Here is a 26,747-nt window from a genome sequence, read left to right as displayed (position 1 = left end):
AATATAGGTTGAACCACAATAGGCCTCAAGCTCAATAGTTAATGTTATTAAAATGGTAACATTGAGCCTCTAACTCAATTGGTTGATGATACTAATGCTCACACATATGTCTTGGGTTCAATTCCCAATAATAACAATACTTTTTAACATATTTATCATATACAAGGGTAAAATAGGAATTTCAAATTAAATGTTTCTAATAAAATATTTCACAAAAGTTGATCTTGCAGTATTATATATATAGGGGGCTACTCCAATAAAAAACCAATTTAGAATAGAAACTAGAAATCAAATAATTTTTTTTAAAATTAATTCGAAATATAACACATATGGTATGCAAATCGATCGTTGAAAGATGTAGAAAAATACCGTGAAATCGGATTTTAAAAAAAATTACGGTTTGACGAGAAATATCAAATTAAAAATGGAGGGGAAAAGCTGAAATTGGGTGTGGGAGGGTGCAGGGTAGTTGTGTGGTGTGATTTAGGGGGGACCATTAGATTGGGTAGATCTAATGGCTTAGATTAGTTCTAAATTTCTATTTTAATTCTAGTTTGTATTTGATCATTCCCCTATATATATATAACTAGCATAAAAACCCGTGCGGGGCATTGGTTATTTTCTAGAGTTATTTGTACAAATAACGTAAAATATTCTCGATTATCTATTTATTATCAAACAATTGTAATAATAGCAAGTATAACTCATCTTAGTTTTTTTTTGTCGGGGTATAACTCATATAGGTTGATTAACTATTGTGTGTATGATTTATATATAAATTTTACTAATCTCCATAAATAAATCTGACATGTAATCGAAGTACAAATAAGATAGATTTTAATTGTGTTTACCCTACAAAAGGTTAATACATTTATCCATACAAGGCATGTATTATTTTCAAACACAGTGAAAAAATTATTTGTAGTGTTGAAAATGAGATGTACATACTTATCTAGTCAAAATGTTTGAAAAGGGTAGAAATTAATTTAGAGCATATATTTCTTGATAAAAATGATTGAACTGTAATTTGATAACTACTAATAATAAACTCCATATAGTTGAGATAATGAGAGTTTATTTTCTATAATAGTCTATAACTAGCATATCACAACCCGTGCGAGGTACGGGTAATGTTCTAATATTAATTTTAAAGTTTTGAGATATTGCGGTGTGTGCGATGTTCATGATTTGTGATGAATCCGTTAAACCTTAGCTACGTAGTTATTTGGTTTCCAATGAAAACCATCTATAATTAAAAAAAAAATTGAGTTACGAAATGAGTAGCCCTAATACTTAATATTTGGCATGTGAGAGATTTATCCAATTATTTTGCACTTAACTTTGTTGTAACTGTGTAAAGGACCATGATGAGGATGAGTCCTATACTATTGTGGAACTTGAAAAGATGAACAACAAATCCATGGATTTTATAGCTAAGAAATTTTCTAATGTGAGATTTAAAAGCAATCAGTCATTTAAGTCTAGGAGTAGAGCCGTTGATATTGGAAGTGCTTACAAAAAAAGGGTCTAAATCTGTTAAGAATATCGACTACAAAACTGGAAGTGTGGATATATCTAAGATAAAATATTTTAACTGCAATGAACTTGGTAATTTTGCCACTAAGTGCAAAAGGTCAAAGCAAGTTAAGAAATACAAAACTTATATGGAGTTAGAAGCAAAATATGAGGCACTACTCAAGAAGTAACAAATTGAAGCTTACATAGCAGAAAGGAAAATGTTGGAATGATACTGATGAAGATGAAGATGGTGAGTATGGTAACTATGTCTTAATGGAAAAATCATATGAAGCTGGTGACTCATCCAATTAGATACCAATTCTTCTTTTTATCAGTATGTCTCCTTTTGAGTATAAGCACACTCTTGAGAAGTTAAGTGTTGAAATGTAAACAAGAAACAATGTCAATTGAACTATATAACAATAATTCTGTAAATAGAAAAGATGAGTTATACATACCAAGACATTAGTTATTGTATGATTTAAAAATATCGGATTAGTAATAAAGAAAGCGATGTAAATCATCAAAATATATGTGGGTGTGTTTGTGTTTGAGAGAGTCGAGAGAAAGAAATATGATAAAAGAGATTTGAGAGATATATGGAGGATAATTGAAAAAATATCGAGGAGGGGAATAAAAAAATTTAAGGTGGAATGTTTTTATCACAAGGGGGGAATTGTCCGCGTCTTTTTTTAGATTTTTAGAAAATAGTTTAGACATCGGTTTTGTTTACAATTGATGTATAAAACACCATTTAGCATCGTTTCCAAATTTAGTCATGTTAAAAATATCTTTAACATCCATTATTTTTTACAACGATGTATATGGGTGATATTTATTGACTTTTTTCTTTAGTGCAAAACTTGCACAAGCTGAAAATTCAAAAATTACATGCTCTGTATTCCGAAACATTCCTAGATAATGACTCGTGCCTCGTAAGGGCTGTAAAATTCCATTTTTACCCTTATATATTGTAAAATTTCAAAAATGTTACCACTTTGTAATTTAAGTAAAATAAATAACATAAATTGTGTTGGTATCAATAATTAATTGTGACCGCTTCTTTACTAAGTTTATCCTGAAACCATTATACTATAATGAATTTTGAACAATTATCTATATGGAAAATATGTACTGCTAATGACATATCACTAAGTTTAATGATTTAAAATATGTAAGTTGATTATATCCACACATTACTAATTTATATTATATAACTATATATAAAAGATGATTAAAATTTATTAGTTAGTCACACCTAATTTGTATGATAAATAACGCATATTGTTGAGTGGCTTGATGGTATAATATTGGGTAAAGTAATTGCAAGACCTGTGTTCGATTCCAACTAACAACAAATTTTTTAAATAAACATTACATATAGGGGCAAATTTGTCATTTCAACTAATGAATAAATTGTCTCAACAATTTTATACCCATGTTGATGCATTATATAGATAAATATCGTCATATTACTTCGTAACGTATTCATTATTCTTTACTCGATACTGGACAAAACACCCTTGTTATGTTATTCTATTTTTTGTTGTACTTGAGATAAAAAAATAGTGTCTTGAAAAGTCAAGCTAATTATGTAATTTTGACATAACTTATTGTTAGTTTCCATTTCTAAGATTAATAATAAACGTTCTTATGGTCGAACTCTCCTTCATGTTTTACTATAGTATTTTTAATCATTTCTTTCTTACCGCTCATACTCGACACTAATGATTGTTATTAAATGTGTCCAAACAATCTTAGTAATATTTTCTTACTTTCTTCAAAATAAAAGATATAATTAATTAATTACGAAATGCATCATCTGAAATTATGTCCAACATTATGCATTGACTTGTATGTGGCAACATCCACCTATACATGGCAATATCCACAATTTTGCCAATGCCAATTTTTGATCATTTTCCTTTCATATAGCAGAACACTCATATCATATAACATTTCAAGTGTAATGATTATTTTGTAGAATTTTTCCTTCAGTTTGAATTGGACTTTCCTTAGCACATGACACGAATATATCTTGTAAAAATATCAAACACGTTTTACTGATATAAAACAGTACAAACATTCTGCTTATTTGATAAGATGTTTTCTCGAACTCGTAATTAAACTAAACATACACAATGTATCGGCTCACATAGACAAATAACGAATATTTTTCAGAAAATGGATCAGATTTCAAATTCAACTAAAGTGCACCGACTCTTTATAATCGTGACATATTCAAATATGTATGTATTTGTGTGTGTGTATTCAATTTTATTCAATTTTTTCGGCAAACTAAAAAAAATATAGGAATGGGTAAAAATTATTTTATATAAAAAATATTTAAAATAAATTTTTAAACTGAAAATGATTAATAAATAAGATAATAATTTGTTAATATATTATGTTTGACCTTATATTTTAAATTTTTTTTGTAAAATTAACACTACAAATAATCTAATAATGATATTTAAAGTTAAATAAAATGTCTTACTGTTAAATGACACTCATATATTATATGTATAATTAAAAACAAAAATGACAACTTGGTCTAATGGTAGATAGATTTATTGTTTATGAGTAGACTCTGGTTTTATCCTCATTAACAATATTTTTTAAAAATATAGAAAATATACAAGCTATTCTGTCACTTCACAAAAATAAAATATCTCACTATTATTATAGCCATGTTAGGCTATTATATACAGAAGAAGAGATATGGTACAAAATAGTAAATGTAAAAGAAAAATATGATTACAAGTTATTAGTAAGTATCAATAATTAAAATACCAAATATTTATTTGTTTAAAGATACACAAGCATTCTTAATATGTGGATGATTAACAAACACATATGATTTAAATGGAACAGTGGTTAGAGCTCTTTCAAATCAATTGTAGCACCTAGGTTCAATTTCCTAAAAAACACATTTTTCAATAAATAACACATACAAGGGTAAAATAGTCATTTTAATAAAAATAAAAAATCTCATGAATTTTATCACCATGTTCTCCTTTTATATATAGAAGAGATAGACTCGTATAATAATCCGTGCGAGGTACGGGTCAATATTTGGTAATGGCAGCGGGTATGATTTTTGAATTTCAGTTTGCGCGCTGTTTGTTTGAAAATAAAATGTATAGTTCTCCATGATTGATTTGAAGTGCACAAAAAATATCACTCGAATTAGCTTATACTCAATGATTGTTTAGACCGTTGAGTGATGAAAAATTGTGCAGTATTTACAGTTTTTTCTTTTCATGCTTTAATGATTCTAGTCATGATAGATATTTTGGGTATATGTGATCTTTGAGTTAAAGATATGTCGATACTAATTATAATTTGTGTAAGTCCAATATTTAGGGAGTCGGTGTAATTGAAACTTGTTGTACTTGAAATGAACAATGTCTCCGTCCAATTTCAGTGATCTCATATTAAATTGTCGATACAAGGTTGTTATATTTATGGCAGTGATGTGTAGTTAATAATATATGTATGTCAAATGAGATATATGTATTTAATAATATGTTATAATGTTGATCGTGTTGATATATATCACATAGATTATTTTCTATCATAGAGATTAATATACATAGATTATTTTCTATTATAGAGATTAATAGAGCATTATTTTAATCATTATCGACTTTTATTCGTGAATAATTTCAACCTTTTTCCATATACTAATTCAATAATTATATTTATTTAATTTCAACTCTGAGCCTTTTATCTGATATGATAAATAAGAGATTACATCGATATCAACTGGATTCAAAACATCTGCATGCAAGCACACATGTTCGAACAACAGATTTTGTGATGAATCGTGTCAAATTTCATATATGTTAAGTCTATAAAATAACCCATCTCTGTTCAAGTTAGTAAATTTGATAAATATCAATTATTGAATTGATCTTATAAAAAATATCAAACATATTTAATTTATTGGTATAAAATATTTTGTGTTATTGATCAAACTGTCTTTGTCAGACTCGTAATTTAAATTGACCAAAATTTACGTAATAAATCGGTTCACATAACCAAATGACGAATATTTTTCAAAAAATTTGGGCCAAATTCTGAATTAAAATTAAGCCCGAGTATTTGTAGTATCGTTAATAAATAATATTGGGTCAAATTATGATTATTTAACTGAAGTACACTGACTCGTGGTAGCTCAATTGGACGAGATGGCTAGATGGGAATATGGGATACAGGTGGTAGCTCCGTATGGGATATTTCCTCCGAGTATCTCTACAGTTGCAGAAAGTGATTAACACTAATATTTTAAAACGAAAAAAGTACATACAGTAATTGGGGAGTAAAGTCGGACGCTGTTACTTTTATCTTTTATTTTCAATTTTTAGAACCTTTCGCTACACAGCTAAATTTTCATACATCGATCACCGTGGTCCGTGTATGGACTAATTCGGTTCTTACTGATCTCCAAAAATTTAAATGACCTTGACCCAACACCAACCAAAATTGCCACCTTCCCTTGTAGACCGTCTGATTGGTCATTCTATACCAGCAACTAAAATGGAACTGAAATTACATTCATCCGAAAATATATTGTTAAATAAAGCAAGACTCCTATAATAAAAGAGAAATAAAAAAAAAAAAAAGATAAGCTGGCTAACATTGTCATCCAATGCCCCAATATTTGCTCATTTCTGTTATCAGCCATTATGATTTGATGAATATGAGACAGCACCCAACTACTGGTATCATATAGCTGCAGAAGTAACCTAACTGAAAAACCCCATATGCAAGGTACAAACTAAGCTCAGTCAGACAGCTGATACTTCAATCTCTTTTTCTTCTTGTCAGGTAAAATAACATTAAAAACGCCAAATGCATAGTTTACAGCATTTGGCAAATAGCAAAACTCCACCCTTCATCTATATAAATCGTCATTTCCCACATTTGAGATATTGAGCCTTATTAAACTATCTGCCAGGAGGGGGCTTCCTCCATAACTGGTCTTCATAACGTGTTTCCACCTTTTCATTTGGACGATCACCATCACACTTCCGGCATATCACATTCTTTGCGTAATTCAAAAAATCACATCTACAGGAAAAAACTGCCCTGTTAATTTACATGTCCAGGCAGTAATTATAACTGTTAAAATATCAGCTAAGATATGATAAACACTCACGAGGGACATTCCCAGTCTCCAGGGTTCAGCTCCCTTTTTGGACGCACTTCTTGGCAACATTTGCACTTCTTGTTGCTTGCAAAATTCATGAACTGACACCTACAAATTGTACATTAAATAAGATTTACTTTAGAAAGCACACCTGACACAGCAAAAATCCATTGGCAGCTTTCGTTAGAGCCAGACTTGAGGTTATTAGTTATTTACAGCGAGCTTAATTTGTTCATAACTCATGGAAAACAAAATTACAGAAAACTAAGCTGATTTGACGTTGTACAATTCTAACCACGTAAATAATCATCTTATTTAAAAAAAAGTAGAAATATACTGTATACAACATACCCTGTACCTGATGAGCATATAATTTTTGAATTCATATTCATATATATATTTATTTTGTTAAAAAATATTATTATATAAATCTTGGATATTCTTAATTATGCATATTCATTAAATTTATAAACATTAAATAAATTGATATAAGTTTATGCAAATGAAGAAACATAAAAAAAATTAATGAGAGGCGAACACAAAAGAGAATTTGTGGATGTTATAAATAGAAAAATAGAGTATAATAAATTAATGGGGAAGTTAGTGTAAGATGACTTCACCAATTTAATGAGAGCATACATCAACATTGATGACATCAGCAATTCAATGAAAGCTTGTCACATTGGCATTTATGATGTCAGTTGTACTCTATTTTAGTTATATTTATAGGTTGTTTAACCAGAATATATTTGATTATCAGAAATAGACTAACAGGGGGTTAACAAATTAGCAAATGCATAAAAGAAGCCCCTGTTGGTATATGATTTATGGTACATTTGATTACGCTGCTTTTAGACTAACAAATGCATAAAAAGGACCACTCACGGTGCTGAAAACAAATAAACCTTCCCTTTGGTAGAACAGTTCATAATGAACCATATAACAACCCACAACACAAAACCAGCTATGTAAGCTTCCTGAATAATTATAACGGTTTCTAAGCAAATGATGTGCGTAGACATTATATAGGTATTCCTTCACACTCGAAAGATGAATAATTATATGGAACTTACTCTGGACAGTTCCAATCTCCTTTCTTCTTTTCCACTGCATCAGCGCCAACTCTTTTTGGACCCTCCGCTTTGCATTTCAAGCAGCTTATATTTCTGGCAAAGTTCGTATAACTACAACTGCAGTAAATTGAATTGGCTTCATTTAAGTTAAAAACATGTCATGACATGTTCGTGGGGAAAAAAAGACATATCCAAAGGGTACTTAAATAACATCGCAACAAAGAAGATTGTTTTGACAAAAAAAATACTCCGTCTGTTTAGAGGTGTGCACTATGATAAATATGGAATTGTAACTAGTGTCATTTTGCAACAGTCTACACGTTTTTGTTTCCCAATACACCTACAAGCTGTTCGATTTTCTACCACAAACAACATTTGTACTTTAAATATAGGTTATGCTATATCATGAAACGACACAACCACCAAATCCTTCGATCAAATGAAAGAGGAAAGTTCATTAATGACAATGTAAAGAAAAGGTGCTAAATCATGAAGCAAATACATCACAGAGATCATACTACAGGATTTGGAAACCTAAAGACTCTCTATTTTGCTGAAGAAGTGATTCTATCATGAACAAACAGCACAAAGGATTTTATCAACTAGAAAGATAATGACTTGAACAAAAACTGCCAAGAGGTTACGTCAGCAATCATGATATGGATCAGAAGCAACTGTGAAGTCATAATCAACGATGGAATTGTACAGGTTATCAGAGATTGACTAGTATTAAAAATTGTAAGCTTTCCTTTATAAAAGATCTGATTGAAATATTCATTTAACCTCCGTCTTTGACCTAAAGCAAATCCTATTTTCTAGGAAGTATTTCACTTCGTTCAACTTCATCTCAGATTGTGTAACCCCGTTTCAGACTCGCTCTTAAGAGAACTCGTTCGGAACGAATTCCAGATATCTATTCTTACTTAGAATCGTTGGGATATAGCTGTCGCCTTCATTCTTACATAACTCTACAGCTTGGCTGATTGCATCACATTGAGAGATCCCATTATTTTGAGACTATTGAACAGCCTTTCTAAAATATCTCTTGGTTCTCAACTCACCAAGCTGTAATTTTGTTAAACCATGATATTATAAAGTTGAAAATCTACTAGATCATTATTCCGTAGAAATGAAATTTTGAAAGATGACCTGAAGCAAAGCATGAGATTAAAATAGCACTTTCATTTCTTTAAAGTTACCATTCAAAAACAGATTTTATTCTGATTTAATATGATGTTTAATTATATAAGATATAGATTATTAAGAATGTAGGATTGGCAAAGTGTCGTTTATGTGTGGTGGAGAGAAAGCTACAACTGGTTTTCAGGGGTTTGTGTAGCGAGCCGAAAAAGTAGTTGGGAGAGGGAGTTATAATATTTGCTTCAGTTATAAATTTTGCACGGATCATTGTTTGTCTTGAGTACAATAATCTTGAGTACAATATTTAGACTTACCATTAAAATTATATATTGCACACAGCTGGCCAATATATTTATAATAGACTGTTCTCTTACGTCAGTTGCCTATTCATCATTTCAGTACAATTTTAAAAGGTTGTTTCTATCAAGACACCTAGTTATAAGGTCAATTACAGAAATTAAAATACTCGCACATGTCTTCACTGAACCTTAAACTCTCAACCTCTATATATTTATAATAGACTGTTCTCTTAAGTCAGTTGGCTATTCATCATTTCGGTAAAATTTTAAAGGTTGTTTCCATCAAGACACCCAGTTATAAGGTCAATTACAGAAATTAAGATACTCACACACGTCTTCACTGAACCTTAAACCCTCAACCTCTATTACCCCCCCTGTAGTTAAGCATTTACAAGAAGATTAAGATTGTAACTAGCACATAGTAAGGGTAGGGCTATTAAAAAAATTCGAAAAATCCAATATTCATCCAAAATATCTGTATCCGCAAATAAGCGGATATAATCCGTATCCGGAACGCGGAAATTATCAGAATCTGATTCCGACAATTTCGGATGCTGATACAGATATATAGGCATATTCGTATCCGAAAATATCCAAATCTGAAATTAAATATATATATATATAATATTTAAATATTCTATATATGTATAAAATTATATAAAATTTAAAATGTATTCTATTAACTTTTAGTGGGTCCGTACATATACATATATATTTTTATATATATTCATAAAATAATATATTAATAGAAATTTAATATAATTGTTAAAAATTAGAGACATGTGGAAAATATCAGTTAGAGTTTAATATTTTAAAGATAACAAAATTTGATGACAATATATTTAAAAATTAATTTTTGAAAAAATTAAAATTGACTTTAATCACTTACTCTTAACGCAATTAAAAAAATTAGTTTTAATTTCTACATTTCTTTGGCAATTTTTTTGAAGTTTTGAATATAAAAAAAATCTGATTGAAAATCGGATTCGTATCCGGATAGTATCCATCGGATCCGGATTCGGATATTATCCTTTAAAATTCTCAGATTTGAATAGAGATACAAATTTTCGGATCCGGATAAGGATACAGATAGATTTGTATCCGAATTATCCGTTTGACAGTCTAAGTAAGGATCAACTAAAAATTAATTTGATTTAGAACCTAGGAAGCACCGACACTCCAAAAAGGATGTCGTATGCGTGTCGGACACGGCCGACACAGAGACACGGCACCGACACGGCTAAGTCCGTGTCCGACACGCCATGTGGCGTGTCGACAGAAAAAGGCGAACCGACACAGGTTCGACACACGACCGACACGGGTTCGACACGCGACCGACACGGCCCACCGACCCAGCCCATATTTTAAAAGCCCAAACCATCTTATATTAACCCTAATTTTATGTCCCTTGATGAACCGGAAATGAAAGTTGTTCTTTTTACACAAGATGATCAATAGAATGAAAATGTAGAATAGATGTTATAGTAGTTTATCACTTATTATAAAGGAAACACTATTATTATTATGAATGAAGTTGTTTAATATTTGACATACACAAATCTTATATTTTTTATATTTTTTTTTACTTTTTTTTGCCGTGTCCCATATCCAGGACACTTTGATAATTGACAAATCCCTATGTCCTGTGTAGCCGTATCAGTGTCGGTACTTCCTAGCTTAGAACAAACCTAGCATTAATACAATATATACTGAAAACTTTTGACAATTGACTGGCCTTAGTTAAGTGTGGCCTTTGTTAAGTGTTAGAAAACAAACAAACCAATCGGATGTTGCCAGATAATGTTAAGTAGAATGTAAATAGTTTCCAAAATTTCTCTATATACCTAAAGTGATTTGATGGTCCACGATAATTCAGAAAAATATGATCGGGAAGATTTATTACGTAATGAAGATTTTAAAAGGTTACTTAGCATAAAAAAAGAAAAATTTAATAGGTTGCGTTCATTTTAGCAACAAGCCACACCATATAGCTGAATCCCAGCATTTCAAGCCAGCTGTTATCATGGGGTTCAACGCATGCATAACATATAATAACCATAGGGTTAATTTTTGTCAAACAGATCAATGACAACTTGCCAAGCAACTTTAAATAAAACATATTTCTTACTCTCGGCAAATCCAATCGCCTTTTTTCATTTCAACATCAGCGTGAGTCACCTTTTTAGGTCCATCTTCACCACATTCTCGGCATTGCACATTTCTAGAGAAATTCATGAAATTGCATCTGTAACGACATTGACATGATGGCAATCAGTTCATATAGCAGGGTCATTTTACATGCAAAGTCAGCATTAAAACTAGAGCCGCCTTCTTAAGCAAGATCCAATACAACAGATCAATGACAACTTGCCAAGCAACTTTAAATAAAACATATTTCTTACTCTCGGCAAATCCAGTCGCCATTTTTCATTTCAACATCAGCGCGAGTCACCTTTTTAGGTCCATCTTCACCACATTCTCGGCATTGCACATTTCTAGAGAAGTTCATGAAATTGCATCTGTAACGACATTGACATGATAGCAATCAGTTCATATAGCAGGGTCATTTTACATGCAAAGTCAGCATTAATACTAGAGCCGTCTTCTTAAGCAAGATCCAATACCGACGGTTTTCCAAATACCAATTATTTTTATGAGAGAAAAAAATCTCTTGCAGGACAAATAATAAACAGAATCAACTAATATCAAATACTCCTTACCATTTACAAATGAATGTCATCAATTTTGTGTCAAATTTACTTGCATAGTAAGAGGATTATGATGTTTAAGCATCTCCTTCTTACCATTTACAAGTTGTGACGGACACCTTACAAAAATTGAAAGACCAGTGTATCACTTATTCCCACATCAAGGGTGCTAAAGAAACCGCCATGCATGTACATGATTAGTATATTATGGCTTCTCCCAGCACGTTAAAGTTTCAAAAAACAAGAAAATAGCTTACACATAGATTTTGATTTTGGGACATAGCATGCACACTCTTTTAAGTACTCGAAATTTCATATGGACACCATATTACTGGTTCAGTGAAATTGTTGTTTCCTTATCAAAGAACATATTTTGTTCCCTTGCAGTAATTCAGTCCTACCAGTAGTGGCCTTTCAAATTTGGAATGTTAGACGTCTCCAAAAGTGTCTTGTGGATTCTGGCCTCCAAGGTGACGACATCTTTCTAATTATGCTTTCTAGTACTAGAATAAAACCCCCTAGAGAAAAATAATAAAGAAGTTATCTATTAAGAAAAAATGACCAGAATGACTTGTATGACCTAAGTACTTCTTTTTTGGTTTTAGAGCATTTTAATTATTGATTAGATTACATAACTTGGTAACTGCACATCCTTAAATATATAGCCTTAATATTGCCACAGTAGTTCATTATTATATATTAGGCAACTGTTTTATTAATGCTTGGCTCCTTTCCTTTAATTTGGATTGCTTAAATATTACAATATCATTAATTAATGTTTCTGTATTCGATATACCACGTATACTGACAGCTGAAAGAAGACTGGGTGAATATTATGTATTCTCATTCGTTAAAATCTTGGTCATCAAACACCTTTTTAGAGTTTCTTAAAAAGGCTCAGAACCAACCTCTAAGAAAAGATGTGTGAAGACGAGAGAAGTACTATTCACTCAGCATGAGTAAGGTTCACAAAAAATATAACTAGAAATGTTCAAAACTTCAAGAAGAATAATGATAACATCACTTACGCGGGGCACATCCAGTCTCCTCGCTTCAATTCTACGTCTGGTGAAAGCTCTTCCTCTGCCAGCACTGAAGATTTCTTCTTTTGATTTAGTGCTATGGCAGTAGGCTTTGAGGTTTCGGGATTTCGAGCCGTTTCACTCAATTCAATTAACTTTAAAAGCAATTTTCTTGCAGATACTTCAATATGTTCTTTACCAGGAGACTTTTCACCTGTAATAACAGCTGAATCTAATGCATAGGCCAGTAAGATACGCACAATATCCACTGTGCCCGCTGCAACTTCAGATTCATTTGGTATTACATTGGCCTTGTCACAAGATCCTCGGAGCAAGCAACTGCTACACACCTGCATGTTAAAATTTTACAAAGACCTCACCAGTAAGTTCACCACAAAAGAAATTATTAGTCCTTACAGTGCCCATCAGCAATTAAAATGAAGTACATATATTATTCGAGGACTTACATCTCTTTCATCAAGTTTCAAATAAACTCTCAACCTTTTCCCCGAATTGACAGATTTTCTATACACATTAGGACATCCTTTCTCCACAACAGCCTGAATATCTTGTCTTGACAAAGATCTGCGGTGTTTAAATCCATTACTTCACCATTTTTCTTAAACAAATTAAAAACTTGTCTAGACACATATTTCGAGTAACTAGTCGCTTTAAAACCTCAAGGTGTTATAAGTTGGGGGTGGCAGGGCGTCGAACTTGAGTCCTATGTCAGTCCAAATTCTGATACCATGTTATGTTGAGTAACCGGTCTCTCTAAAACCTCAAGGTGGTTTTTTCACACAAAAAAATTATATGATACTATCTGGTGTATTTCATGACAAGCACTTAATTTTTACTCGACTCTTCCCATATATATATAGATACCATTCTTTATATACATTAGTAAGCCGAAGCATATTGAAGCACAAATTTTCAAAGAACGCAAATAATCTAAAAAAAATTGGCATTAATAGTACCAATTTTATTGTAACATAATAGATAGTAATAAACGAATAACAGATACTTTAATATGCATTATAACTACTAAAAGGCTGCAAGACTACAAACTGAACAGGTATTTTGATGTAATATGATATGCACAACAGAAGATATGCACAACTAACTCGAATAGACCTAGGTTTTCATATTCAAATTATGAGTTGCTACTTGTTATTAGCTTGTAATGTTCAAACTCTTATGTTGCTTTAACAAGTCCAGGAATTTATTTTACTTTTAATAAGCAGTAAATATTTTAACATCTCGTTTTAACTTTTAAAACCAATCCATAAACTTGCAAAGTTAAAAAGTAAATAAAACTCCACAAAGTAATAAGCACTGTTACCATCAGCGATCACCATCAACAATGCTAACCAATATAATACATTAATTTAGAGCTCTAGCATATTCTAGTAGAGTAGTGGTCGATAATGTCAGTATTCGTCCTTTTCTCATTTTAACATAATTCATAAGGTAAGCATTAACAAGTACAGAGAAAATCCAACAAGGCTGTCCACTTCCATTTCGGAACATCCAGTTCCCAAAACCTAATCCTTCCCTGGAAACTTAAATAATTTCGAATATCCCAACTTCTAAAGTCAAGTTAGTCAAACAAATAACAGAAAGTAAACTGCACTATAATAGCAATTAGGCGAAAAATGTAAGCGAGATAAGCAAAAGAAATGGCCTCAACTGGAAAATATCGAGACGGTCACGAGCAAAGCTAAGACAAGCGTCTCGCATGATATTCATATCCTTGTAGTCAATCCTATGAGCAATTTGAGGGCTATCAACACCGCCAGTGGATAGATAGCCTTTGGAATTCAATTTATCGACGAAAAGCACCCATTCGGGCCACGGATGATGCAAATAAACGCCTGATTCCGGTACATCAACACTAATATTAGCGTCAATTAGGGGTGTAGAGGAATGGGAGTAACGGTGAAAGTGTAGAGTTGAGTATGAAGGGAATAGAAGCGTTTTGGTGAAGAATTGAGGTGGAGAGAAAGCTCGGTTGCCGAGGTATGAGATTATTAGTCTCGTTGTTGCTGCTGTTGTACTTGTACTTATCATTTTTGGTAATTGTTGTGCCCCAAATTTAACAAACCGTAACCGTACTGTTACTACTTGAACGACAGAGAAAGAGAGCAGGGTTTAGAGATGGCACGGCAGGGGTTATCGATTATTCCGGGTTTGGATAATTAGATTGTAAATGGGCTGCTACCCCAAGGGAGATGGGCTAGAGCTTGAGGGGCCGAGCGAGTCGATGCCAATCCAATCCACTTTTCTCGGGAGTTCTAAAAAGAGTTTGATTCATTTTTATTTTATAATAAATAAAAAACAAAATTTTAATTTTTGACTAATTTATAATTCAAAATTTTTATTATGTGCTCATGGACACATGATAGGTGCAGAAAGTTATAATTTTAGTGCATTTTAATTGGTTCTTTTTTATAATAATGGTGGACCGCTGCATTCACACCAACTCCAACAATCAAATTGCCCTAAAAATATCAGTTTTCGGGCTCATCATGTACATAAGTACCCACAATAGAAAAATCGTTTATAATTTTAAACAAGGTTGATGTCGGACACAAGTTGAGCCAGGTTATAATTAAGTTTAGTACATAGTCGATAAATTGAATAAGGAGTCATTTGGTTCACGCCGGAAACCGGAATAAAATTCATAATGATAAATTAAATGGTCCTTGTTTGGTTTGGATCTGAAAATGAAATAAAAGTTATATTATTATCTTGGTATCAAATTACAAGTCATATATATTTGTAATTTTAAGAACATAATTTATTTACATTTAAATAAATTAATATAGTTTATTATAATAACATTATAGTTTTTAATGAATTATAATATTTTAATTTTCAATTTATAAAAACTAAAGAAGAAGTTAATTTTAACATTAATATTTTTAAAATAAATTATATTAATGTAATTTTTAATTTATAAAACTAAAGAATAAGTTAATTTTGATATTAAAAATATAATTAATAAATCAGTCCATCTTTTATGATGTAATATACAAATCATAACTGAAAACGAAAATAAAAATAGAAAAAGGAAAATAAATGTCTAGTGGGAACTAGGAGATGTGGAGAATGGATTTTGGAATTATCGGGTGAAGCTAAAACTAAATGAAAAGAAACAGAATGATATTTATAAACGGAATGATATTTATATTTTATTATAAGAGTAAAGTGTATTTTGTGTGTCATATCATCTGAGGTGCAGAACTTCAAAAATTGCTATTATGTATACCTATACTTTAAATTTTCTAAATACATGTGTACACCCGTCAAATAATGATGACTATGTTACTTTTTGTGAGGCATTTCGGACAATACATAAACAAGGTTCGTTTTGCCAAAATCAGTCTCATTGACGATTACATCTACTCTTGTCTCCCTCTTCTATCTCTTTCTTATTTTCCCTCCTTATATTCCCGCATTTTCCCCATCATTATTAATTTCATGTCGTTCTTCGTTCGTCCTCAACAATGCTGTGATTTCGGAGAGATTTCTGAGATAAAGAGATTTACAAGACAAATGAAGCTCCTAATTGTGACTGTAAAGTTTCTTACCCTTTAATTAAAGTATGTATCCATATATACTCTTATGTTTAATCATGTTTTTCTAAAATAGGGATGTATGTGTGCAGGGTATGTTCTTATTAATTAAGGTGTGTGTAGGTAATGTTTAATTAGGATTTTATATTTGTATGAAAAAGTTATGAATTTGGCATGTGGTATTGTTGAAGCCACGTGTTTTCATGAACTATGTGATATCTTTGTGTTTGTTTACAGTATGTATTTACTATACATAAAGATATAGAAATGTGTGTCTTTTAATATTTGTTTATAGTGTGTATAGACTGAAAGCATGTATAAAGTAAGATAGTGTTCCGTATAAAACTTATTTTTATATTTTAGCCTACCCAGACTCACTTTTAAACTTCATTATGAGGACCACTTTACTGAGATAGATAAGAATAAAGAATACGTGGGTGGCTCATATGATTATTTTGACTTGTGTGAATCTGATACAATGAATATGCTCGAATGAATAAGTATATATAAAGATTATGGGCAACTGCTGTAACGTCTGGGAAATCTACGTCTGTATTATATCATATTTATAATAAAGTATGTGTGTTGATGTGTCATTTATGTGTAAGTATTTGTCAAACCCTAGTTGTTACGTGTTACGCGCATTTTGAGTCATTCCGGTATTTGTAAGATACTTTTCAGATATTTTATTTTGCATTTATCGCTTTCATTTTAAACATTTTACGACCCAAACCATGATTTTAAAGCAAATATTTCAAATAAAATAATGGGCCTTATTTTTCATCGAACGGCTTTTACCATCGCATTATTCTGAACATCTAGGCATTTTATAAATTTTCTCATTTTGTGAAAAATGACTTTTCCGGTCCCCATTGGCTGTTAAAAACCCCACAAAAATCACATTTTTACTTTTATAAAATTATAGGACTTTCATTTATATAATTTCTTTGTATTTTTGCATTATTCACAATTTTTGGGAAATTTTGGCATATATATTGTATATATAAAATATTTATAAATTAAATTTTAATACTCAAAAATTATAAAATTAGGGGCCTATTAATTTTAGAAAGTGAAGAATTAGGGTCTTAATTTTATGTAGGAGTATTAATTTTACTACTATAAATAGCCTAATTTTTATTTAATTATTATTAATTATTAACTAAAAATCAAAAATTAATTAATTTTCTCTACAAACCGGGTCGGGAAGAACCAAGTCGAGTCGAGGAATTAAACTGTGATTTTGATATGATTTCTTCACCAAATCAAGCAGTTCAAGTACTCAAATCAAAGGTTTTGATATGTTCTTTCTGTTTTTGATATCAATTTCACGTTTTAATGTATCATTTTTGATTTTCGATTTCTAGGGTTTATGTTCGAATTAGGCCTTTTTGATTTCAGGGTTATTTTGATGTTTTGATGATTGATATAGCTTTGTCAGATGATTTACAGTTGATTCATGGTATTTAATTGATCAAACGATACTCAGATAGCAAAGTACGATTTCTAGGGTTTATACCGAATTTTCAAATTATAACTCGATGATTACTGTGAATATTTGGTTCTTGTGATGTTAGGGGTTAGTTTGTATGTGTTCTTAGCTTTGATTTGCACTATAGAACGTTGAGTTTGGTTTACAGAATCAAAAGATAGGATTTTGGCCGGAAATTGAAGTCGGTTTGATCGGAGATTAAGTTTCAGGGATGTTTTTGGTTCGTTTTGGTCGGGAATAGATTGGGGTAGTTGCCAGGAATGAAAACCCAGTGAAAAACACACCAAACGGTGTTGTCAGAATCCGGCGGGTTCTTCACGACCCGGATTTTGACTCGTTTGACCCGTTCAGATTACCCGGTTTTGATCTGAATTGTCAGATATTCTGATTCTGACAAATGTTTTTGGAATTTTAATTTTAATTTTATTTTTATTAATTTTAAAAATCAGTTTTATTTATTTTATAAATTGATTAATTAATTACTTAATTAATTGATTTATATTATAAATAATTCTGTAATATTTTCTAAAAATCAGATTTAATTATTTTCTCAATTATTTATTATTTCTTTATTATTTATTAATTATTTAAAAATGATTAATTTTTTTGATAATTAATCAAATAATTTTCAATAAATCATAATAAATTCATTTTAATTCCAAAAATTATAGAAATATCATTTTTAATTATGATTTTTCTTAGATAATTATTTAAAAAAAATTTAGGATTTTAAAAATTAGTAAAAATTATTTATATTGAATAATAAATTGAATTATTAGTGTTTAATTGATAATAATTAGACCGTTAGTCCGATTCGAGCGAAACGAGAGCCCTTTTACTCAGAAAAATGAATTCTTTTTATTAAAAATAATATTAAAGCCTAATTTCTTCTAGAAATTAATTGACCTTGTTACTTGTTTGATTGTCAGTCGAAATGCGTGCCGAGACGAGTCCGAAAAATTCCGGAAAATGGGAAACGAGTCAGATGATGATCAGTTGAGCGATCAGCGAGTCGATTTTGGTTCTAAAAATTATTTTAACTATAAAAATAACTATGTGCTTATATGCTTATGTGTATTATGTGGTTAATCGAGTCTTACTTGTTAATAAATAATATATGAGTCAGTCATAAGCGCATGGGTAGACGTTAGGAACGGTGTGAAGTCGATTCAAGATGCAATTAAAGTACGAAATGACTAAATCAGTCTAATTCTCTAACGGAAATTAAGCCAGGAAGGCAGGTTGAGTCGGTAATAGACAAAGGTGACGCATTTGCAGTAAGTCGCGCAGAAGACAAGTTTTTTCCCTATTCTACTTTCAGAATAGTGACATTTCTTCAGATGCTTATCACGTTTGCACTCTTTTGATTCTTGTGCATAATCACTGATATACACTTGCTATTCCTTTATTCATATTTTATTTCGATTCTTGATTTCTCAGTTTCCTTGGATTCTTGATTCATAATTCATTGGTTACACATTGAGATTGATATGTTCTGGTGATTAGAATATATCAAAGCATACCGATTGATCCGGTTGCTAAGCGATGGACTGAATAATGATATTTTGGGGATTGAGTGTGTCTTAATCCTGAGGACCGGGATATGACTGGTGCCTCGATATGGGCCGTAGTGCCTGGGTACCCGACTAGATCTATATATGGGGATATAGATCTGCATTATATTCTGACTGATCAGCAGAATATAGATGCGAACTTGTGTCCAGTTTAGTTCATTTGTACTCGCCAGTAATGGCCTTCTTTCTATTTTTGTGGGGTGATATCTTTGCAGATATACCCGGGTTACAGATACATTTAAATTGCTTTAACACTGTTTATATTTTGCGAAATTGTTGAGCAATTTTTGGCTCACCCTTTTTGTTGTTATTCACCTTATTGTTTTCAGTTAAGAAGGAATATGAAACCCATCAGGACTCGAGTGGTAAAGAAGCGGGTCAAGCCTCGGGATCCTCTCATACCCAAGGTGTTGATCCCAATTCAGGAAGAAAGTTTTGAGTTGCCCGAACAGGTGGTGTGTAGATAGTTAGTGTGTGTGTTTGAATAAAAGATGAACTTAGTTTAAAACTGATTAGACAATGGTTTGTAATAAAAAGAGTTTGTGAGATTTTGAATTTTGGGTTGTAATAAAGTAGTTAGAGGTTCTTGTTTTCATACTTCAACCTAAAAAGATCCTGGTTAGTGTTAAAGGGGTTTAGTTTTATTTCTTTATTAATTGTTAATCAGATTGTACAGGTTTGGTGATTAGCTAGTAACCCCCAGACTTATACCCCGGGTCTAGAGGGCGTTACAACTGCGGATATACATCTTCTATTACAAGTGGCCAGGAATTGATATGTTAAGAGGGTTTGCACACCCTATGTAATATTCGGGAAAATTCTGTAAATATTTTATGATACATAAAATAAATATTATCTTTTTAACTAAATTAAAATATTTATTGCCATAATTTGATGTGTGTTTGATATTAGTGGCAGTCCTACAAGGTCTGGGATATTTTTTGAATATTTGTTATGTGTTTAAAATATAATTATATGAATCGGTACGCAATTTGGACTCGTACCAGATTACGTTTGTTCCGTGCTACGTGTTAGAACTCATTTTGTGTGCTAATTGCGTATATTATATTTATTTTCGGGGTTTATTTAAATTTATAAAGTATTTTGGTTTCATAAAAATTATCGGATCGGGACCCGACCGAGACGTAAAAGCCCACAAAATTTGTAATTATATTTTTATAAAATCAAAGACTCTTCGAATATTTCTTGTTTTCGTATTTTTGAAATGTACATAATTTTTGGGGAATTTTGATATAAATATTGTAATTATTTATAAATTATATTTTAATAGCATTTCCCCGTAGATTATTATCTTCGAACTTGTGATTTTAAATTATACAAATAAAAGATATCGCTTTGTGTTTATCGGGATCGTTTGTGTAGGTATAAATAGGCTTCGTAATTATCCATTCGAGTTATAAAAATCCAGAAACAAACACATATTACCAAAATTTTCTCTCGTTTATCTTATATGTTTATATTTTTGAATTTTCATTTCAAAGAATCACAACTTTCCAGTGATCCAAGCATCCGTTTATTATTTTCTTAATACTGAATCGAAGCTCTCGACGAGATGATCGTGTTGACACCAAGAACACGAACTAAGGTTCTGTATTTTTCTCGTTTCGTGTTCGTTGAAATCGGAGAGAATTGGGACCTCTTAATTCAGTGATTATTTGATGATTATGATGTTATGATGGTGTTCGTGAGATTAAATAGATGATGTAAGCTTTGTTTTCATGTATTAAGTAACGATTTTGGTTAATAAATGGATGAATTAATTGTTTGGTCGGAAAAGCTTGTTAATTTGCCGATTTTTATGGTGTTTTGATCGAAATTCATGATCGATGGATCGTTTATTGCAGTTGATGCTTTGGCTGAGTTGTTAAGAGAAATTAGGATCATTTTGACTGAAAAACCGCTAGTTTTGGAGTGTGTTTGAACCCCAATCGGGGCTGTCACAATCGGGAAAAACTCGCTGGATTCTGGGCTTCTTCCCCAGTTTCCGGTGTATTCTTCACCTACCCGGTTCGTTCTTCACGACCTGATTGTAACACGTGTATAGCCCGATTTCAAACTTTTTTTCATTAATTCAATTTCCAGAAATCTGTTTGTGCAAATTTTTCTTTTAAAAATAATTCAAAATTCTTATATTTAATTCCAAAATTCATTTTTAATCCAAAAATCAATTTGGTTAATTATTTTAAATAATTAACTAAATTATTTATTTCTAGAAAATTATCATCTTTTATAATTTTGGAAAATCATAATTTGATTTAATTATTTATAAATTATTTATAATTATTTATGTATGGTTTAATTATTTGATTAATTCATTTAATCAATTAATTTTATTTATAAATAGCTAAATGGAATATAATTATTTATTTTGAGATTTTAAAAATATATAAAGGTATTAAATAATCAATTAATATTATTATTAATTGATTTATTCTTATTTTATTCATAATAAACGAACGCGTCTAGACTCAGAAAAATATTCCGCTTCCAATAAAAATATATTCGAGACCTAAATCCTTTTGTATCTAAAGGTCTCTTCTTTTGTGAATCGTTCTAAGTCGAATAATCATCGACAATTAATATTTTGACCTGATTTCAATTTTAAAAACACGAAGACATCTTTTCACGATATGACGTATGTGCTATATGAATTACATGATTATATGTTATGCGATACGCATGCAATCTGCTTATAGCTTTCAATTCCATATTTAAATAAATGATCGGGTAGATGCTGAGACGTATAGATATCATTCGAGTTTTTTCCGGTTTATTAAATAAGTGCGTTTAATTTATAGAATCAAGGCCAGGAAAGCAACCAGGTTGTAGACAGGGCTAATCTCAGTTTTTCTTACCAGGAAAGTATCCATGTCCCATTCTAATTTCAGAACATATGAATATTTATATATTTAGAGTTGATATTATTGTTATGCAGATTCTTGTGATACAGTATATTTGAATACTCGTGGATCGATTGAGTTCGGATTATTCTTGTAATTGTTCTACTAGAATATTATTTCCTATTTTTGATAGATAGTGATTAACTATTCTATCTAGATATACTCTATACAGTGGAACATGATTGTTATATTTAGCGAATAACTAATCATGCTAGTTATTTTGCCATATGTTCTTACAGTTACTCCGGACCATGTGAAATGAGGAGTTGGTTATTTGAGGATATTGATTGATTCGATTCCTTTATGAAAAATATTTTGATTGGATGAATGCGTAAGTGACCCGGACGGACAGTCCAGCGGAGGGCCATGTATTATATGAAATATTTATAATACAACTTTTGCCACAGAAAGATATATTGCCTTTTTATTTGAGTACTCGTGTTGTGGGACATGTTTCTATGAATCACTATCCAGTGCTATCAAACAGACTGGTCAACTGTGATAGTATGTCCGTTGTTGAAAGATTCCATTCTAAAACTTATTGCATATTGTTTATAGCTTATTTAGCTTTGAATATTGTTCAAATAATATTGTTTATCTCTTGATATTTATTTATTAGCATAATACTGTTGCTATCATTTCAAGCATATATATTATATTGCTTGATGATCATTTCATATCTTATACCTATTTTATTGTGCTAATCTTTTCAGTGAGAGCGAGCGATGCCTCGTATGTTACACACCGCCAGGAAGAGGGTGCCATCTGAGCATCCTCGGATTTTAGGTTTCAGCTTCCACGGCAGTTAGGAATCAAAAGACGGTGTAGTTTATACATTAGTTTGTAAGGTATTAATAAAAATAATATGGTATATAAAACTTATCTACACTTTTTGAGGATTAGTATAACTTCATGTGGAGGTTATCCTAATCAGGTTTATAGTTGTAATAACTCATAGTTTGTTATAGTGTCTGTTTCATATTAATCTGTGCTCGATCCTTATGCATGCAGGGGTAATAATTAGTATTTTATTTCGCTGTGTATATTATTTAACTGTTTAGCAGTTAGTGACTCCCAAATCTAGACTCCGGATTTGGAGGGCGTTGCAAGTTGGTATCTATAACGACTAGTATATTCTTGTATTATTTTAAAGTGTAATGGTTAAATAATTAATTATATAAAATATGTGTATTGGTTTTGGCAGCTGTGTGTTGTTTAATATTATTAGGTGTGAAGTATGGTGTTAAGGCTTTATTTGTGTAATTAATTATTGAGCTGTATTGATTTGTGATCACCTTTAAAAGTGATTTTATTGCATTTTTATTTTCATAAATATTTGGATTGTCTAAAATTGTTTTTAAGATTTTATAATTTCAATAATTATTTTTAGGATTTTATAAAATTAAGAAATCAATATTTCATTGATTATTTATCTTTAAATGATTTTATGTTTCATTTAATTGTAAAATCAGATTTAATTCCAGGATTCTTCAAAAATTACGAAACTCATATTTTATCAAGTTTCTAATATTTCGAGAATTTTAAAATTATTTCTGAAATTTTTGGGATTAATTTCACCCGCGCGTTGATTCTTTTAATCGCTAAATACGGGTATAAGTTGCGCTCCAAAAATGGTTTAAAAATTATGAAATTTATGTTTTATTAGTTTCGGGATGTTTATAAAATTTTAAGATTATTATGGTATTGTTTTGATTAATATTTATTCGCAGATTGTACCATTAAAATAGTTTAAAGCGGCGTGAATTGGCTTGCAGTCAGTTAAAACAAAAATAAAATGACACGTATCCATTAAATTGGACATTTGCCGTGAGATTGTGTATCAGGAGGGTGAGTCATTGTTGTGTTTGGGGGTAAACATCAATCTCTGTAGTCTCAATCTCTCCTCTCTCGTTATCACTCTACCTCCTCTATCTCCCATTTCTTCTTTTCTTTCCCTTCGTTCTCCTATTTCTTGCTGTTGTTCGCCGTTTGTGTTCCGGCCGTTCCTTTTTCCGGTTGGACCCTGCCTTCGATTCACCCCTGTATAATATATATATATATATGTGTGTGTGAGTATATGTGTGTGTGCGCGCGTACGAGTATGGTTGTGTGTGTGTTTTGTTCCCTTGTTGTTGTTATCTTGCTGTGGCGCCTGTTCTTGGCCGTTTTTCGGCTGCCCTGTTCTTTCGGTGGCGCGTGCATCCACTGTCCTTGCTCTGTTTGTTTTGCAGATTGTAATTTGGGGAAAATTAGTATATTAATTCTTATTATTATTTTCTGCAGGAAATTTATTCGAGTAACATTCGTGAAATGAAAAAAAAAATTCATGTGGGGAATAATTAAATTCGTAATTGGTGGAATTTACGTTGAAAACTCGAATTAACCGGGCACCCGTAAATTTTACCGCCATTGACGATAAACTTCGGTGAGTCAACGGTGGACCGTGATGATACGTTCTGAGTCCTAATTTTATAAAATAAATAAAGTAGTTCGTGTAATTAGTTTCGTACGTAATTACTTGGTTAATTTTGCAAGATTGTATTATGTTTTGTTGAGAATTGACGTCGATTATGTTTCAACGGGTAGGCTTATAAATAGAGGAGTCACTGTAAAAAAATTTCTAAAAATTATTTTTAAATATGAGAAACGTACTTTACGAAATACAACATTTTAACCCTATTGTGATTTGGATTATGTGATTATGTGTATATACATTATACGAGTCTGGTTATCGGATTGGGTTATTTAGGATTCGAGGATATCAAGCATGTCGGTGTAACTAATTAGGGTATTCTGTTACTGTAGATCTCAGTCGAGTCTCGTAAGGACTGAAGTCAGCATAAAAAGCTACCTAGGGTTGTAAAGAGTTGCAAGGAAAATACCCTGACCATTCTTTTATGGTTCAGTACATATGGATAAACTTTTATTTTATTCTCGTACAGGAACAGAAATGTTTAAAGTTACGTATCCCCTGTAGTTATGAATAATTATTTTAAACCTGTTTTGGGGAAAAGTAACTTTGAAAGGTATTCATCTCGAATGAAAATGATTTGTGAACCAGTTTTACGTGTGCTGTTAAATGAATGATTTTAAAATGAGATAGGTATAAGTGTTTTTAAAACTGGATAAAATGATCAGATATGGGATACTTAGGGGCCAGAGTGGCCTATTGAGGTTGCGTAAGAGGGTAACTCGGTTGTGCACATTACATAACCGATTATTCCAGCAGGTCAGAGACCTAGCTAGTCTCTGAGTTCCGGAACATGTGTATGGGATGACAGTTAAAGCCATTTGGTGTTAATTGCCTGATCAACTGTCTTCACATATCCATTATGTATCTGATTTGTCTTAGCGATTCCAGTAAGGGAATAAGTGACTGATGCAGTTGACTAACAAAAGTGAATAGCATGCTAAAATTGGACTCTGCTATTTACATAGCACACAACTATGTTGTTTTATTAAGAGCATGCTAGTTAGTGGTATCCAGTTTCTTCTATTTACCATTCGAAATGATTTACAGATTACAAATTTCATGTTGATTATAGTTATGTTCCTATAATTGTTTACTTTACTGCTTTTATCTTGATATTCATATGTTGGTACTGCTGAGCGATTATATGCTCACCCTTGCAACCTGTTATATATATATATCGTAGATTCCTAGAAGACCCCTCAGACCTTGGCAGAATCGTGTCTCAGCCCCTTCTGGACCTGGCTCCTCTGAGGTAGTCGTATCAGACCATGTGCGGTCTGATTATTTGCTGAATAAGTTTAGTGTGTCGTACTTTTAATAAGTGGTTTGTAATAATGAGTAACTTAAGTTATACTTGAACCTGGAGCAGATCTTGGATTTGGGGTCGTGTTGGTATATAATAATAATAATCTTGTAGTTTATATTTCTGGTTTGATATGTTTGGTGACGTCAACTCATGAGCCCGGGGTTGAGGCCGTCACAGTTGGTATCAGAGCTACATGTTCAAGTCCCTGATTTAGGTTAGGGACTGAGTCAACAAGGTATAGAAACTGTGTCTTAAGGTATGAGTCAGCAACTCATGTAGAGGAGCAAACCTTAGAGTCAGTTGAGGGTTCTGACAGCGTTACCCTGACATCTATTGATGTTTTGATAGTACTGCCTTAACCTTATTGTGTTTTTCCTACATATTTATATTGTTGGCAGTGACCCATAGTGATATCCAGTTCTCTATCCCGGGAGAACATATCAGACTCAAACAGTTCAGATTCATAGAGGACCTTAGAAGTGGTAGCT

General features: G+C 31.5%; 1 protein-coding gene across 1 annotated transcript; it reads right to left on the bottom strand.

Annotated features, from left to right (window-relative positions):
- Positions 1-6,056: 6,056 nt before the first annotated feature.
- On the bottom strand, positions 6,057-15,097 carry LOC141712994 (uncharacterized). The gene is made up of 8 exons (XM_074516171.1): positions 14,606-15,097; positions 13,383-13,500; positions 12,922-13,265; positions 11,588-11,704; positions 11,314-11,430; positions 7,747-7,863; positions 6,683-6,781; positions 6,057-6,594 (listed from the first exon to the last, which is right to left on the bottom strand). Exons 1-8 carry the CDS (start codon positions 14,983-14,985, stop codon positions 6,471-6,473), a joined length of 1,416 nt encoding a protein of 471 aa, XP_074372272.1. The 5' UTR covers positions 14,986-15,097; the 3' UTR covers positions 6,057-6,470.
- Positions 15,098-26,747: the final 11,650 nt, after the last annotated feature.

This window comes from Apium graveolens, chromosome 3 (genome assembly GCF_009905375.1).
Source record: "Apium graveolens cultivar Ventura chromosome 3, ASM990537v1, whole genome shotgun sequence".
NCBI lineage: Eukaryota > Viridiplantae > Streptophyta > Magnoliopsida > Apiales > Apiaceae > Apium > Apium graveolens.
This window is presented reverse-complemented; position numbering and strand designations above follow the sequence as displayed.